Raw genomic sequence first — 16,783 nt, 5'->3', positions numbered from 1 at the left:
TGAAAAAGTTCTCAAATTGGCAAAAAAACTTGATTACCGTAGGCCTTCATTAATTACCGATGAAACCTATGGTGATCAGTTTAAACTTGCTGGAAAAATTACCGAAGGTTGCATCGGTAATTACCGAAGCCCTACAGTAATCACATTTGACAACTTTTTTGGCCCCCACAAGTCCCTTAATGTGTGTTAAATGTAACAACATGCAAAATATATATTTTTCAATGAGACCAAGGAGAAAAAACCCCAAACGTTATGAAAAAGTTCTCAAATTGGCCAAAAAACTTGATTACCGTAGGACCTTCGGTAATTACCGATGAAACCATCGGTAATATATAAATCTATTACCGTAGGTTTCATCGGTAATTATCGAAGGCCCTATGATAATCAAATTTTTGTGCCAATATGAGAATTTTTTCAGAACTTTTGGGGTTTTTTCTTCTTAGGATCATTGAAGAAAGTATATTTTGCTTGTTGTTGCATTTAACATACATTAAGGGACTTGTGGGGGCCAAAAAGATTGTCAAATGTGATTACCGTAGGGTCTTCGGTAATTACCGATAAAACCTTCGATAATTTTTACAGCAAGTTTAAACTGATTACCATAGGTTTCATCGGTAATTACCGAAGGCCCTACGACAATCAAGTTTTTTTGCCAATTTGAGAACTTTTTCAGAACTTTTGAGGTTTTTTCTCCTTAGAATCATTGAAGAAAGTATATTTTGTATGTTGTTGGATTTAACACACATTAAGAGACTTATGGGGGCCAAAAAAGTTGTCAAATGTGATTACAATAGGGTCTTTAGTAATTACCGATGAAATTTTCGGTAATTTTTCCAGCAAGTTTAAACTAATTACCGTAGGTTTCATCGGTAATTACCGAAGACCCTATGGTAATCAAGTTTGTTTGCCAATTTGAAAATTTTTTCCTAACGTTTGGGGTTTTTCCTCCTTAGAATCATTGAAGAATATATATTTTGCATGTTTTTGCATTTAACACACATTAGGAGACTTGTGGGGGCCAAAAAGGTTGTCAAATGTACCATAGAGCCTTCGGTAATTACCGATGAAATCTTTGGTAAATTTTCTAGCCAGTTTAAACGGATTACCGTAGATTTCATCTGTAATTACAGAAGGCCCTACGGTAATCAAGTATTTTTTGCCAATTTGAGAACTTTTTTCTAACGTTTGGGATTTTTTCTAGTTAGAATTGAAGAACGTATATTTTGGATGTTGTTGCATTTGACACTCATTAGGGGACTTTTGGGGGCCAAAAAATTGATATAATGCGATTACCACTGGGATTTCGGTTACCGATGAAACCTATGGTAATCAAAATTTCTTGCCAATTTGAGAACTTTTTCCAGACTTTTGGGGCTTTTTCTGTTTAGGGTCAATGATGAATGTATATTTTGTATGTTGTCGCCGGAAACACGCATTAGTGGACTCTTTGGAGTCAAAAAATATGTGAATTGATGTTACCGAAAGCGTATCGGTAATCATCTTTGTTTGAATTTTTATCACTACCAAGGGTCTTCTTTTCTCTTATTTTGTCAACAGTTATCATTACTAAAGCTAGATTCTGTATATTAAGATACCATTAATATAGGATGTCATAATATTAAACATACATTGAAAATTTATTAAAGTACAAATCAACAGCATATTTTTTTCTAAACAAGCTAATGTCTTTCGGGCTAAATAAAAGGTTCTCCTCACTGCTCTTGTATTCAATAAATTTCAAAGCGAAGACACCACTATCACCCCTACAGAATAGCATTAATGAATAACATTAATGAAAACCAACCACGTGAATTTCTACACATAAGTACAATTAAACAACAGCAATAGAAGTGGTTGGAAATGACAACACATTCATAACCATTATCTTGGCAAGGTGCATCCTTGATATGGTCATCGTGAATGGCTCTAAAGTGGGAAGCACTTCCGGATTCTTCTCGTAATATCCCCCATCCCTCAATAGGTAAGGCAGCATATACTTAAGGCATTTCGCATTGTCCAACTCTTTATTCTGGACATATTTATTTCCCATATTTGGATCATATAAATCAATATGTTGAGCCTTCAAGTCCACACATGCTGCCAACCAATGGGCGCCTCCATTGTTGACAGGGATGTACACCTGAAAATTAGAATGTAACGTCATTATCCACAAATTGGGAAACTTAGTCAGAATTTTTTTAAATATATGTATAGACTTACATAATCACATCTCTACCACGGCATGCTAAGTTTGGGTGACTTCCCACGCACATAGCTACGAAGTGTCGAATCACATGAATATGTGCTTCGAGATGCCTCCCATATGGGATAACGGCCTTTGATGGATGACTGCCAAATAATTAAATAGATACAATATAAAATGTCATCAATATAACATTAAGCAACGCAGTAACATCCCATCTTCTTACCCAAAATAACATGTCTAATATGGCACAGTTGTGGGTGAACATCTTCTCATTCTCAAACCGTCATTTTCGTATGAAATACAAAATAGTGTCAATGTGCTGCAAAAAACATTAAAGGAAATAAAAAAACAAGTGTGAGGTGATAAATAAAACATCATTCCAAACGTACAAACACAATGAATTTACATGGAAGTAAAGTATATAACTTACATCGGAACTCAACCATCCTGCAGGGGTAAGTAACTCAGCAAAAAATTTCTTCCCCACCATCAGATAAGATGTACACACGGTCACTCCATTCGGTGCCACCCTATACCACTCATCGAACGCCCTCTCCTTTGATGCATCAATATGTCGATTAAGATTAAATTTGACCTTCTTCTTACACGGGTCGATGTAAAGAGAGATGACATGATGTGAGTGGTGGTAAACTCTACCGAATCGGCTTTTATCACCAACTTTATGCGTCTAAGCCTCCACCTCACTCTCAGCTAATTGGTCATGATATGGATTGTTAGTTGAAGCACTGATATCCCACCCCAAATGCAAAGGCCGATATGGCACCAAAGCCCAAGAATCCTCCACATAGGCTCCTTCAGGTACGATAGGCTCGAACGGTTTTGTATAATTGTCATCCTCCTTCCTACCATTGGAACCTTCTATGGGTGCATAAAATTCTTCGGCTTGCTTTCCAAATGACGGTGCCAGAGGGGATGATGGTCACACCGAAGATGGTGAATGGGTGTGCATATGATGTTCAGCCTACAAAACACAGTGGTTATTTTACAGTTCCCAAAAACTAACAACAAGTAATTATTGAATTACAATATATAATTTAATAATGCTGAAACGCTAAAGTATACTATGTTGTCTAAATGATACCTGATGCTTCAGTTGGTCAATAACAGAACTAAGCATCTTCCTTAACGATGCCATCTCTTACTTCGCTTCGTGATGACAATCATCCACAAATTTCTTTAATTCATCAAATTTTGCCTCCAAGCAAGCAAGCTAATCAATATCAATATCCAAAACATAAGTCAATATATATTAGTACAACATATGAAATGCAAATTTGCGTGCAAGTAACAATTGCATACCCTGAAATTAGCATCTGGAGGGGCACTAGAATGCTCCTCAACTTTGGACGCATCTTTAGCACCAACGGTGGCTATCGGTGCTACAAGTGGTGGTATCGTATAGCGAACTTTATGTATGTTCACTGCTATTGTTCGCTAATAATCCATAGTCTTCCCCTCATCGGTAGCGTCTAACCTCCAGTGCGCAACATACTACATGAAATGAAAAAAGAAAAAAAAAAGTAAATTTGGAAACTGGACATTGGTAATGTAACTTGAATGTAATCGTACCATATAGTTTAAATAAATTTGCCTCACCTTGCTATTTGAGGTGAACCAATAATGGACAGCAAAATGGCTTGGCTAACTTGTAGCATGCCATCCAAGGATCCTCGGACAATGGGTTTCCCACCGCTCGCCAAAATGGTTACCGAAATCAGGGATTACTTCAAACCCCCACACCTACAAAATATAAATTATAGGTTATTAAATATAATTTTTAAGTAAACACTACATGTATTAAATATATTACCGTACCTGAAACACTAATGGAAAACCTTTTAGATCATACGACTGTGATTTATTCTTTACTGCACGTCCTCTATGGTGGAATGCATTGTGCAATGAGTCAATTGTCTCCTTGTAGCTCAAAAAGCCCCAAGGGTAGGAATTAAATACCTCCATATCAGCAACCAAATCAATGAATTTTCTATTTATTTGAACCCTCGAATCCATTCCGAGTACACCATGAACTAAGAAATATAGTAATGTAATTCTTATAGCATCCCAATCATCCACATAATGTGTACCCTTGAATATTCAAGCCAGTTCGAGCGGTTTCAAGTCAGTCATATCTTCTAGCAACCTCGTGCGCAGCTCATTTCCTTTTGGATTTAGCATATCATATATGGAAGGGCAACTACAAAACTTTAAGCCACTAATTAGTGCAAATTCCCACTTCGTAAACCGCACTCCAGATCCGCCGAAGTTAAACTCCAATACTTCTAGATTGTTGGACACAATTCGTCTACAAAACAGGTGATGCACTAGATGACCAGAGAACTTGAGGTTCTTCATGTCAAGTAAGTGTCCAAAACATGTTTGTCTATACTTTTCCAACTGCTCACTTGTGAGGACACTTGTAATTACTTCATTCGCTTCTATTGGATTCCCGAATGAATGTGCCCTAACTTTAAATATATCGGCATTTTGAAAAATCTGTTCCTTTGGAGTGTCGTTGGCCTGCAAAATGAATTATATAAATGGAACAAAAGTCAACCATTTAATCATACCCTATTTTTCCACCCTACGTTGATAATAATAATTTTCAACCAAATGTTAAGACATATGGGTTCACATTTTTGCACTAGTGGTAATTACCGATGAAACCATCGGTAATCAACCTTCAATGAACTAAAAAAAATCCCGATGGCCATCGGGTGAAGTTTTTCTCAAATATTCACATTCATGAATAAATACCGACAGATCTATTATCACTTACCGCACCAAACTACATAAATGAATATAAAACTTACCATCTCAGATGGGGAAGAGGAGATTGGAATGTGTCTTGGAAGTTTGGTAGTTTCTTTCTCAGCTTTGGATTGCTACCTAGTAGTTCGTCGATGCTTAGAGTCGGGTGTTGATATGCTGCCACCGCGTCTCTTAGTTTGCATCTTCTTAACTCCCTTCTTCGATTGAGATCGCAAATTCCTTTTTGATGCCATTATAAAATACAATCTATAAATGTAACTTGACAACATTAATAACTTTTTAACTACCTTTAGCCACATAGTCAACTATGTATGCATATATAAATAACCATAATCCTAAATTACGAATACATAATTTATATAATTCTAAACAATACAAAATAACCATTTCAATTTAAATTGCCAATGCTGCTCATTTTCATCTACATTTAAAGTGTATATATATGTGTATATATATACATAACTACGTATAAACAACTTAAAATAACATAAAATTTGATCAAACACATTTATTTATCCAACCAATTCCACATTTTTTATCACTTCCAAAATTAATTTATATTAGTTTTAATTTTTAAGCTTGTGCCAAACTATAAACCTTAATCAACTCCATATTTTTTTCTCCTTTTGAACCCCAAAACTCTTTTAAAAAAAAAAAAAATGGCTGACATCATCGATTACGTCAGCAAAACGGCAAGTGGTCCCTTACACACGCACAAAAACGACATGTCGTTTCTAATTAACGACATGTCGTCTTAATAGGACAATGTGTGATATGGATGGCCGACCGAACGACATGTCGTTCGTAACAAACGACACGTCGTTCGCTTCTCCTTCAACCTCCAGCCAGTCGACCCGAACCCGCCCGAACCGGGTCTCATACCTGAATTCCGACCCGGAATTTTCTCCCACCTCCAGCCACCGTTTCAGGCCAAACCGGTCCCCTTTTTTTCGTCTCTTCATTTCCTACTGATACCCAGTGTCAATCTATCCTAAAACTTAGATTTTAATAACTTCCATATAAAAACCTTAATTACCTTAATCTAACATAAATTTCAAATTTTTAACCGGTTTTAAACATCAATAAAGCGATTCACACTCCTAAACATATCATATTGTACTCAAGAAATGTTATATATTCTTAAAATTCCAAGTATTTGATGTAAATATGAAATCCACAATATATATACATCACACTCGGCAATAAACAAAAAAAAAAAAAAATTATCTGATGATGCTTATAAGTGGATTAAAAAATAGAAAAAAAATGGTTTTTTGTTTTTTAGTTGAAAAGTTAAAAGGATTTTTCATGGTGTGGGATATGATGTAGGATGGGATGAAGTAAAGGTTTTTCGTGGAAATAGATTGGAAATTAATGTAAACGGATATGGATGTCTTTTAAAATTATTTTAAAGTTATAATTGATATTAAAGGAAAAAAAAAAATAAAAAAAAAAAAAAAAAAAAAGAGGATATATTTCGTTTCCGCCCTGCCAAGAAGGGTAAAGGGCCAAATTCCCCATTAAACCTCCCTCTTTTACAGCCCATACAAGCGTTTTGATCTTTGAGAAAATATTTGCGAGTCCAGATCCAGCACTTGGGAACGAACTCAGTGTTGGGAAAAACTTCCCAAACACTAAGCAACAACAATTATGAACAAAATTTTAGACCTCCAAACCAAAAGATGATAACAATAAGAAGCCTCTAGGATCTCAAAATTTATCAGTGCTTAAAAACTTTGAATTATTCATTTCAGTAGATCATCATTAATACGTTCATGCATCTACTCTTAGTAAAAGATGGATACACAATTCATTTATGGCTAAATCATGGTATGGCCAACCCCGTAAGGGAATGCCAAAGCATCAAGCATCTTTGGCTTATACATCATCAACCAAGCGAAGTCAACCCGAGGTTAAATCTAGCTTCAAGAGAATTAAGACCAAGTTACCATACATCCAGGTTTAAATGAAATTTTTTTCAGGGTTTAATCTCAGGAAGATATTGGAGCTACTTACATGTAATGAACCATAAATCATGGGACTTAAAAGGGGAGCAGATAAAGCAGAATGAAGAATGTATGAGAATGGATGTGAGAATTTCATGATATATTGGACAAATAGAAGAAACATCCATGCAAAGGGTTCTAACAATCAACTAGTGTCCCAAAATGAATGACACATCGAATAGAAAGGCACTTCAAACTCTTTTTTCAAGGTCAAAAACATGAATGTTATTGCAAGCAGTGTAACGATGTGAAACCAGGCAAACACTAAACCCTTTTTGGTTTTGAGTTTTGTCTTTAAGCTTTTACTTTAATTGTGTAGAGTTGGCTTTCACTCAATTTGATCAAAGTTTTTTTTTTTTTTTTTTTCTTTTATTAGCATAACAAATCACTATCATAATAGTAATTTGAAAAGAAGAACATAAATTTTACAAAAGTAGTTTTACTAAATTGGGAAACAAAGAGAAGGAAGAATTGAAAGCTCAATCCCCAAATACAGATCGGATTTCTGCTAAGTACTACTTTTGTTGGCTAAACTTCCACTTCAAAACTTCCAAGCATGGCATACATTCCAAGAGTGCAAACATTTTGAAGCAAACGGTCAAACAAAAGATAAAACAACACAACAATAAAAACAGCATAATTCCATTGCAAGCAGGGAAAGCATAACAAGAAATAGGAAGGGAAAAAAAAAAGTAAGAACTTATAAAAACTTAATTATGCTACTTAAAAGTCACCATTCAAGAACCTCTGAAAAAAGCAATAAATAGCTCCATAAACATCAGTAATAATCTTATACCATAATGATAAATTGTCAAATCCACCGGCACAGATCAACTCTGAGCCATCATCCAATGGCCTAGAGAAAGGGCCATATCTAAATTGAACAATAAAGAGCCAAATAAAAAATGCTACAAAACTAAGTATAATAATAAATATCTTAGACCACGTACCAAAAAACAAAACCTTCAAATCTAAACGTGCAAACAGCGAATTAAACCAGCATTGAGTTTTTTGCAATTTCTTTAGTAGATCCTCTTCTACCTGGTTTGCTCTTTCTTCCTTTTCTTTTCCTACCCATTTGCACGCCAAAGCTTTCAGATTAGCTGTTGAAATCAATTCTCTGTTTCGTTCTTCCTTCCGACCCCATCATTATCTCTCTCCTCCAGCAACCTCCCAGCTTCCTCATTGGCCTGCTGGGTCTTCTTCTGAGCCTCATTGGCTTTAAGCGCCTGCAATTTCGAATGGTTGTAATACGCAACTCCCAGGAAAGCCAATCCGTACCCAAACAGATTAATGGGTGTCACCGTATCCTTAATCACCGACCAAGAGAAGGCGATCAGAAGCCAATCCTTGACAACCCCAGCAACATTCATGGTCAAAGCCGAAGTCTTCCCGACAAGCAAGAACACAGCGAGGTTCAAGGCGAAGGCACAGAATGAGTTCGTCCCGAAAATGAAGAAATCGAAATGGAAGCTCGATGTATCCCTCAACAGAGGAAATTCAACAAGCACCCAGGGGACGCACAAGAAGACGAAACAACAAGGAGCGACATAGTAAAGCGAAGTGATGGGGTTCAGGCTAATCCCTTTGGCATTAAGCAGAATCTGAATCAGAACCAACCTGGTTGCCTCGAAAGCAACGGCACAGAGCTGCAGGAAGACACCCCACGAATCGAATTTAGCTTCACCGTAAGCGGCGATGGCGACTCCAAGAGAGATCGAAACCATGTTGATCATGGTGTCATATTTGAAAGAGTCCTTCTTGAAGGAAACCCCAATGGAGTAAACGGCGACGGGCATAAGAGCCTTAAGCATCTGGATGAAGGAGACAGACAGATAGATATAAGCGGAATTGGAGAACCAGAGGGAGAGAGAGTAGAGAGCTCCGATGGGCACGACGGATTTGAGGTAGAGTTCCCGGGTCATGGAAACGGGTTCGACGACCTTGAAGACCCGGACGAGAAGGTAAGCCAAGGAAGAGCAGAAGGCCATGTGGATCATGGTGAGCGAGATCGGGAACGGCCAGTTGTACATCTTTCGGTCCAAGATGTACTTGTTGTAGACAATCACAGTGAAACTGAGGAAGATCCATACGGAGACATAGGCGTAGGATAGCAGGACGTTCTTCACCACGCCTTCTGATAAAGCTCCGCCTTTCCCCATTTCTTTGTGCAATTCGAATCGGAAATTCGAAAACTCAAACCCTAACCCTAAATCTGGGGTTTTTGGGGGGAAGGGTTAGGAAGGAGAAGAGAAAGCCGGCGAAGATTTTTTTGAAGGAGTAGACTTTGAAGAACACACAGAGAGATTAGAGAGAAGATGGGAGTTTCAGTTTTGAGTAGGAATTTCTTTTGGGCTTTTTGAATGGGCTTTGATTGGATTTTTATGGAAAACGATCTTGTTGACTAAATTGGGATTGGCGATTTTTATTTATTTTTCTTCCTTATTTATCTCTTCCTTCATTTTTTATTTTTTATTTTTTTTATTGTTTTTGTTTTTGTTTTTGCTCGGTGGGTGTGAAATTGAAATTTTGTTTGAGAGCCATCGCACAATTTCATGGAATCTCAAAAAACAGTTTGACCAGAAAAAATAAAAAATAAAGAATTGCAAATTGTTATAGAAAAATATCGTTCAAAACCATGAACGTGGTAGTATTAATAGTTATAAAAGAATAAAATTTGTATTTTTGTAGTGAGATAATTCAACTAATTATTCGTTTGGTGATTTTAAATAGTTATTAATTTAATATAAATGATTGGATATGTGATTTAAGATTATTGATTTGGATGATTAAGAAAAATGGAAAATGGGGGTAATGCAAAGTACACGGTTTAAAGACTTTTCAAAGATATATTGGATGGCTCAAAGATGAGAAGGACGTATTAGGTGGGAAGTTTTTTCCTAATAGAAAATTAGAAATTAATAAGAAGATATCAAAATAAAAGTTTCTGTAAATAGAGAAATAAAGATTTTAATTATCATCATTCATTTCATTCGAATGTTTATCAATCAATTTTTAAAATTAAAAAAAAAAAAAAAAGAGATATTACCACTCAACGCTCCACATTAAAAATTAAATTAAATAATGCATATCCTTTGTCTATCCCGTGAGAAACAGCAATAAGCAATACTTATCAATATGAGCAAAATTTTTGTGGTGATTGAAGATGAAGCAATAGATGAAGTAATTTGGGGTGAATTATGCTGAAATTTAGGCTTTTTTTAAAAAAAAAATTTATATATATTTTTGTTGTTGGGTTTCTTAGCATTTTCAGTGGCAAATGCAATGGAGTGGGACCTAAGTTAGGCTTCTTTTGAAAAGAAAAAAAAAAAATATATATATATATATATATATATATATATATAATTGATTTGGACTTTGAAGTGCAAAATTGTAATGGACTGGGACCTGAAAGACATGGTACCAACCAATGAATATATATATATTTATGATCAACCAATGAATAATTGGAGGTAAAATGAAAAATAGTAAATGAAATGATGTTAGAGGGCCTAACACTATGGCAGATTGCAAAATGTGATTGGGTCACCAACTTGTGAAAGTCTATTGGGCTTTGGGAATGGGAATAGAAGTAGAAAAGAACATGACATTGGCAACGCAATTAAAGGCGAAGACTTTGGAAAGTAGACAGCTAGTGTCCCTGTCCTCCTCTTGACCTTGCGTGCTTGAAGGTTTCTCACCAAAAATTCACATTGCGTTAATTTGCCATTGCTTCTATACATTTCTCTGTCAAAAACAAATAAATGAATAAATTAATTTGCTCCACATCTTCACTTTTGACAGAAAGTTTATAATTATACGTAAGATAGTTTAACAATTATTTTTTAATCAAATTAATGGAAATAAAATTTCAGTTATCGATTTTTTTTTTTTTACATTTTTAATTATCAAAATATTAGTGATGTTTGATTCACAATGGCTACTCACACTCTCTCTCTCTCTCTCTCTCTCTCTCTCACACTCGCTGTCTCTCTCTCTCTCAGTTATTTAATATTTTATTCTTTTTTAGTTATAATTTTTTTTTTTTTTTTGGTGCTTGTGTGTGTTTGGTTACTTTGGTATAAAAATGTGAAAGCGTTTTTAGATGATTTTGTTTCTAAAAAATACCTACTCTAGAACACTAATTAATTTTTTGCTTCCAATTCTAGCAGTACTAATTGGATGATGATTTTGGTTGCATTTTTCTTTTTAGAGCTACGGGCATTTGTTTGATAAATTTTGACAATTTGTTTGGAAAAAGAAAAAACAATAAAATGTTTTTTGGATGAAAAAACAAAAGAAAATTTGATGTTTCTCCAAGTAGGTGATTTTCCTAAATAAAAGCGTTTCATATCTGGCTGTCTCAACAATTTCTAAGGCCCTAGGCGGTGAAAAACAATATTTGAGGCCTTAATTAAATATTATTTTTAATAAAATATATTTTTTGGATTTTTTTAGTGTAAAGTTATTAATTAAATTTTTATATTCAAGTTTTGATAATAAATTTTTTTTAAATTGATAGAATTTCTAAATTGTTCAATCTAGTTAGGACATAGTTGAACATAAATAAAATTTTATTAATTTTTATTTAAAATTTTTTTTTTCATTAAAGCTACACTAACACAAAATAATAAATCAATGCATTGTGAAAATAATTTATTTTATTTTTATAAAATTTAATATCTAAAATGCTATTTTTTATTTAGAAATTTATTTTTCCTTTTAGATTTTTATTTATTAAAATAAATATAATCAATTTATTAAAATTAATATATAAAGAAGAAACTATAGAAACACAGTTTAATTTTTTATGAATAGCAAAAATAATTAGTAAATAAGGAAATCATAGAAAAAAAAAAGAAAAATTAAAAATATTATGAGAATGAATAATATAAATTCATTAAAATAAATAATAACTTACAAACTAACATTTTATTTTATGACCATTTGGATCAAAATTGTAAATTATATAAGTTGGATACTAAAATTAGACAAATATAAAAGATGGACAAATGAAAAAGAATAAAAATAAATAAGCAATATGAGAAAAAATACATAAACAAATGAGAAAAATGTATAAACAAGAAGAGTATTTAACATTTTTTTTATCATTAAAATATAATCAATTATGGAATATAAAATATTTAATTCAACTTAATTGATGTTATTTTTTCAAAAATAAGAATAATTAAAGATACTTATTGTAATAAATGGTCAATTAGAATTCATCAAAAAATAAATAAACAATCAATTAGTGATAATTTAAAATTCTTTTTAAATCAAAATTTTTATATTTTCAAAATAAACTAATAATTATATTCTATTTAATAAATATATGTATATATTATATATATGGAATACTTTTTTTTGGGCCCCAATAAAATGGGGCCTTGGCATTAGTGGCCTATGTGTCAAGCCGGCCTTGTTTCATATTTTAATGAAACACTATTTTATAAAAGTACTTAAAATATAAACACTACAAAAAATAAATTATTTTTCAAAAAACACTACCAATACATCTTTAGAAATCAACTTACAAAAAATGATTCCTACAAAATCACTTCTCAAATCAATTCTTCCCTAGCATTTTTCAACCATTAACATAAAAAGTTTAACTTATCTAAAAAAATTGTGTGTTTAGCCCAAAAAAAAAAAAAAAAAAAAAAAGGTGCTCAAAATAATATTGTAGCCCAAGATGTGTATCAAATATTATGGATTGGCTTTTATTTAATTAATTTTATTCTTTTAAAAGTTTATTTATCTAAAATTAAATTATAATAATATATTAATCAATAAAATATAAATAATAATATTTGACACACATTACAATGCATTTATTTGATATTTCTTATTATTACTCACTTTTTTAAATAAAAATACGCCATGTGCTTCTACTTTTTTAAAAAAGTATCACACATTGGGAGGGGAAAAAAAAAAAAAACTACTGATGTATTAATTAAAATATAATATACCAAAAATATCCTTATCATTTTTTAAAAATGTTTTTTCATTATATATAAACAAACACACCACTATATCTGAATTTGCAAATAAAATTCATAGCCAATCCTTTTCCTCGAGTTTTAAAAAGGAATATATGGTTGTTCAGTGGATTTGAAATTTACAAATTCAATTGGAATAATGTTTTTTGAGCAAAAATGGAATTGGAATAATCACTCGTTGAAAATTTCACCAAGAAAAGAAAATGACTCGTAGAACAAAAGAGATATCAAATGTAGGTAACCAAAATCAAGCCCAAAAAAAAAAAAAAAAAATGTAGGTAACCAAAAAGTTATGGTTATTTGACTTAAAAAAAAGAAAAAAAGAAAAAAAGTTATGTTTAAATTCTCCAACATGTTTTACGTACAAATGCAGATTACGGTGACTGGTGGGTGATGATGGGAAGAGGCAAAGAGGTACTTTGGAATTTTATTCTCTGCCGTCCTTCGCTCTATTTCATGTAAATGCAATGGACACGTAGCCAGACAAGTATCAAACTACTATTAAGAAATCAAAACAGCAACGACAGACCTTTTTTTTTTTTAATTTCATGGAAAAGTCAAAAAGAGCAATGAGTAGCTGATTTTTCTTTTTTTTTTTTTTGAATTTATAATTTTGTAATTTTAAAGGAATGAATATGGGAAATTTATGCGGTAAGATTAGCTTTATAATAAAATCAATAATAATGATTCATAAAATGTATAATATTGTTCATAAATATATAATTTTTAATTATCAAATATTTAACATTTCAAAATTTAAATGTTATCCATTTTATTGTCTAACGTTATGCATAAACTATATTATATATTTTATGGATAATTATTACTAGTTTTATTATAAGATCGATTTCAGATATTTATGTCATTAAACCAACATTTTTTTGTCAAAAATGAATAGTTATGTTAACGCATATTAACCAAATTGTAAGCAATTAATAATGTCTAGATATTGATAGGGAAATCGATTTTTTTTTTTTAATAATGTGATAATATATTGGTGGTTTTGAAAAAAAATTATATTTTAAATTCATAGAAGGTGGAGGCGATGACATTTTTGATAAATTAAATTTGACTTCTTTAGCATTACTGATAATGTTTTCCCAATATATTTGAACTTTTGGAAAGCATAAGGCTACTCCTTTCCCATTTTTGTTTGTTTATTTGCGTTTTTCTTTGTTCTTTTTTTTCCTCTTATACATATATGTATGGGTATTAAATGTACAGATATCTTTTTTTAAAAACTATGTTTTAACTTATATAGGTTGCCCAAAAAAAAAAAAAAATTATAAATAAGAGACATGTTGACATGAAGATTGTATTGATTGTCACTTGCAAATTGTTATTTAATTCTATATTATATTTTTTAAGGCTTAAACCATTAATTGATATATCACATCATAGTATATGATAGATATTAGAGAATAGTTCATGGAATGACAAAATTCATTCATATATATATATATATATATATGTATACGAGCAAGTTTCTTATCAGAATGCTTATGTTGTAGTAAAAGGTTTGAAAATTAAATAAAATAATAATTAATATTTGAATTTAAATATAAAATCTTAAATAGGATATGACAACTATTAGCATTTGTTACATAATTATTTTTTACTATATATACATATATATATATATATATACACAGAGAGAGAGAGAGAGAGAGAGAGAGAGAGAGAGAGAGAGAGAGAGAGAGAGAGAGAGAGAGAGAGAGAGAGAGAGAGAGAGAGAGAGAGAGAGAGAGAGAGAGAGAGAGAGAGAGAGAGTCAAATTTATATTAGGATGATTTAATAGTTTTAACATTAAACATTTTTTTATTGATCTATAGATCACATCAAAAACTAAGATAAAATTTAAAAACTAGTAAAATATGAATTTAATGGTATACGAAAGCTCCATTTAAAGAAAATAAACCATATTAAAATATAATTATTAATAAATATAATTTTAACTTTCAATAATTGATATAATTTAAGGGCTGAAAAAGAAAATATTTAAATTAATCAAAAACTTTATTTGAGTTTGAAGGTAAATATTTATATATATATATATAAATGTATACACTAAGAGTCTCATATGCGGGAAAATTTTATATGGGATAGTGAAAAAGAGAAAGATTTTTTTATCGAAACAACAGTTTTTTGAAAAACTATCGTTTATTCCACTTTTTTGAACAAACTTCATTCAAGATTTTTTGCATGTGAAATTCTTTCTATATATATATTGTACATATATATATATATATATATTTGAGAAATTTGATATTTGTTTGTGAGTTTTCATTCATACCCATATCTCGGAGGTGGTGGGTTGAAACACTGAAATGGGGGAAAATGTTGTAAGTGATTAAAAAAAAAAGAAAAAAAACACAAAAACATAAGTTTTATTTGTATCATTTTATGCTTTCTCATGTGTTAAGTAATTACAAATTAATTTCTTTTTTGCAATTAAAATCAAAATGTTGATGAGTGTCATACCGTTGGATTTAGTATTTTGTTTAAGTTCATTAAGAAAAACTATTTGATATTTTTTTAATCTTTAAATTTAAGAGATTATAACAAACAGCATTTACAATTATCAAATTTATATAATCTGCAGGATCTAATGATTAAAAATGAATGTTTTTTATGATCCTTTTCAATAAATTTCTCACTATAGCAATCATGTATTTATATAATATATATGTAATTATTATCGTGAGAAAAAGGTGCTCAATATTTGATGAGCGCCTAAGGCACTGTATGTGTATATACATATATGTAATATTTTAGGATTCACTATTTGATATTTTTTTAATCTTTAAATTTAAGAGATTATAACGGACACAACGTTCACAACTATCAAATTTATATAATTTGCATAATCTGATGATTAAAGATGAATATTTTTTATGATCTTTTTCAATAAATTTCTCACTATATCAATCGTGTATTTGTATAATATATATGTAATTGTTATGGTGAAAAAAGGTGCTCAATATTTGATGAGTGTCTAACGCACTGTGTGTGTATATACATATATGTGATACTTTAGGATTCACATATATTTCCTTTCGTTTTATACGATACTCAAAACTATAAAATAGCAAACAGAATGGGAAAACATTGAAATCCAAAAAATACGACCACATGCATTTAAATAAATTCTCAATTTTGATTTTATGGTTTTCACAGAAAAGCAATAGAATAATTTTGAGATTCATTTGCAGATATTCTAGCACTTTGATCCTCTTGTAATTTGACAAAACTTAAGTAATTAATTCAGTGATAATTTATTAAAACATTATTGTTACTCTCATAACCTCATCCGAAGACAACTTCTCCAGTAACACAGTTTAACCTAGGCAGAAATAATGAATGCTTTACCACAAAAGATGAACCTTTTTACTGATTTTGTAAAACACTAATAAATAGCTTGTCCCTTTTGGGTACCACAAGAAATAAAATAAAATTAACAGCTTGCTCTAAAATGGGTAGAATGGTCGACTTGGTCATAAAGCCTTTCCGCTTTCTTATGGCCTATAATTTTATTCTTTTTAGGTCGAAGTTATGGCCTATAATTTGATTGGTTAACATGTAGGAATGTGAATGTTTTAGATGTTAGCTAGAATAGATAAACATCTATTTATTGGTGAAAAAATCGTAAATACATGTTTCAACTTTCTGAGAAAGTTCATAAGCCTGAATAAATTCAAAAGATAACAATTAAAGACTTGGACAAAAAAAGAATAGTCCTCTAATGACCCGGCTATATTTAAGGGGATAAATATGTA

At 31.4% G+C, this 16,783-nt stretch overlaps 1 protein-coding gene and 1 long non-coding RNA gene across 2 annotated transcripts; both read right to left on the bottom strand.

Moving 5' to 3' along the window:
- Positions 1-1,666: 1,666 nt before the first annotated feature.
- LOC132800338 (uncharacterized) lies at positions 1,667-5,779 on the bottom strand. The gene is made up of 9 exons (XR_009635370.1): positions 5,041-5,779; positions 4,043-4,747; positions 3,824-3,967; positions 3,527-3,718; positions 3,309-3,437; positions 2,637-3,188; positions 2,430-2,525; positions 2,221-2,349; positions 1,667-2,140 (listed from the first exon to the last, which is right to left on the bottom strand). It is a non-coding gene; the product is annotated as an uncharacterized LOC132800338 (long non-coding RNA).
- Positions 5,780-7,753: 1,974 nt separating this feature from the next.
- LOC107434834 (probable sugar phosphate/phosphate translocator At5g25400) lies at positions 7,754-9,355 on the bottom strand. The gene has a single exon (XM_016046327.4). The coding sequence runs from the start codon at positions 9,165-9,167 to the stop codon at positions 8,118-8,120; it is 1,050 nt and encodes a 349-aa protein (XP_015901813.2). The 5' UTR covers positions 9,168-9,355; the 3' UTR covers positions 7,754-8,117.
- Between the last annotated feature and the right edge of the window lie 7,428 nt (positions 9,356-16,783).

The sequence above is a fragment of the Ziziphus jujuba genome, chromosome 1 (assembly GCF_031755915.1).
Source record: "Ziziphus jujuba cultivar Dongzao chromosome 1, ASM3175591v1".
NCBI lineage: Eukaryota > Viridiplantae > Streptophyta > Magnoliopsida > Rosales > Rhamnaceae > Ziziphus > Ziziphus jujuba.
Note: the sequence above shows the minus strand (reverse complement) of the source record. Positions and strands in the feature narration are given on the sequence as shown.

What these genes read in the sequence shown, in the direction of transcription:
- LOC107434834 (XM_016046327.4), bottom strand. Translation starts at nt 9,167, where the DNA reads ATGGGGAAAGGCGGAGCTTTATCAGAAGGCGTGGTGAAGAACGTCCTG.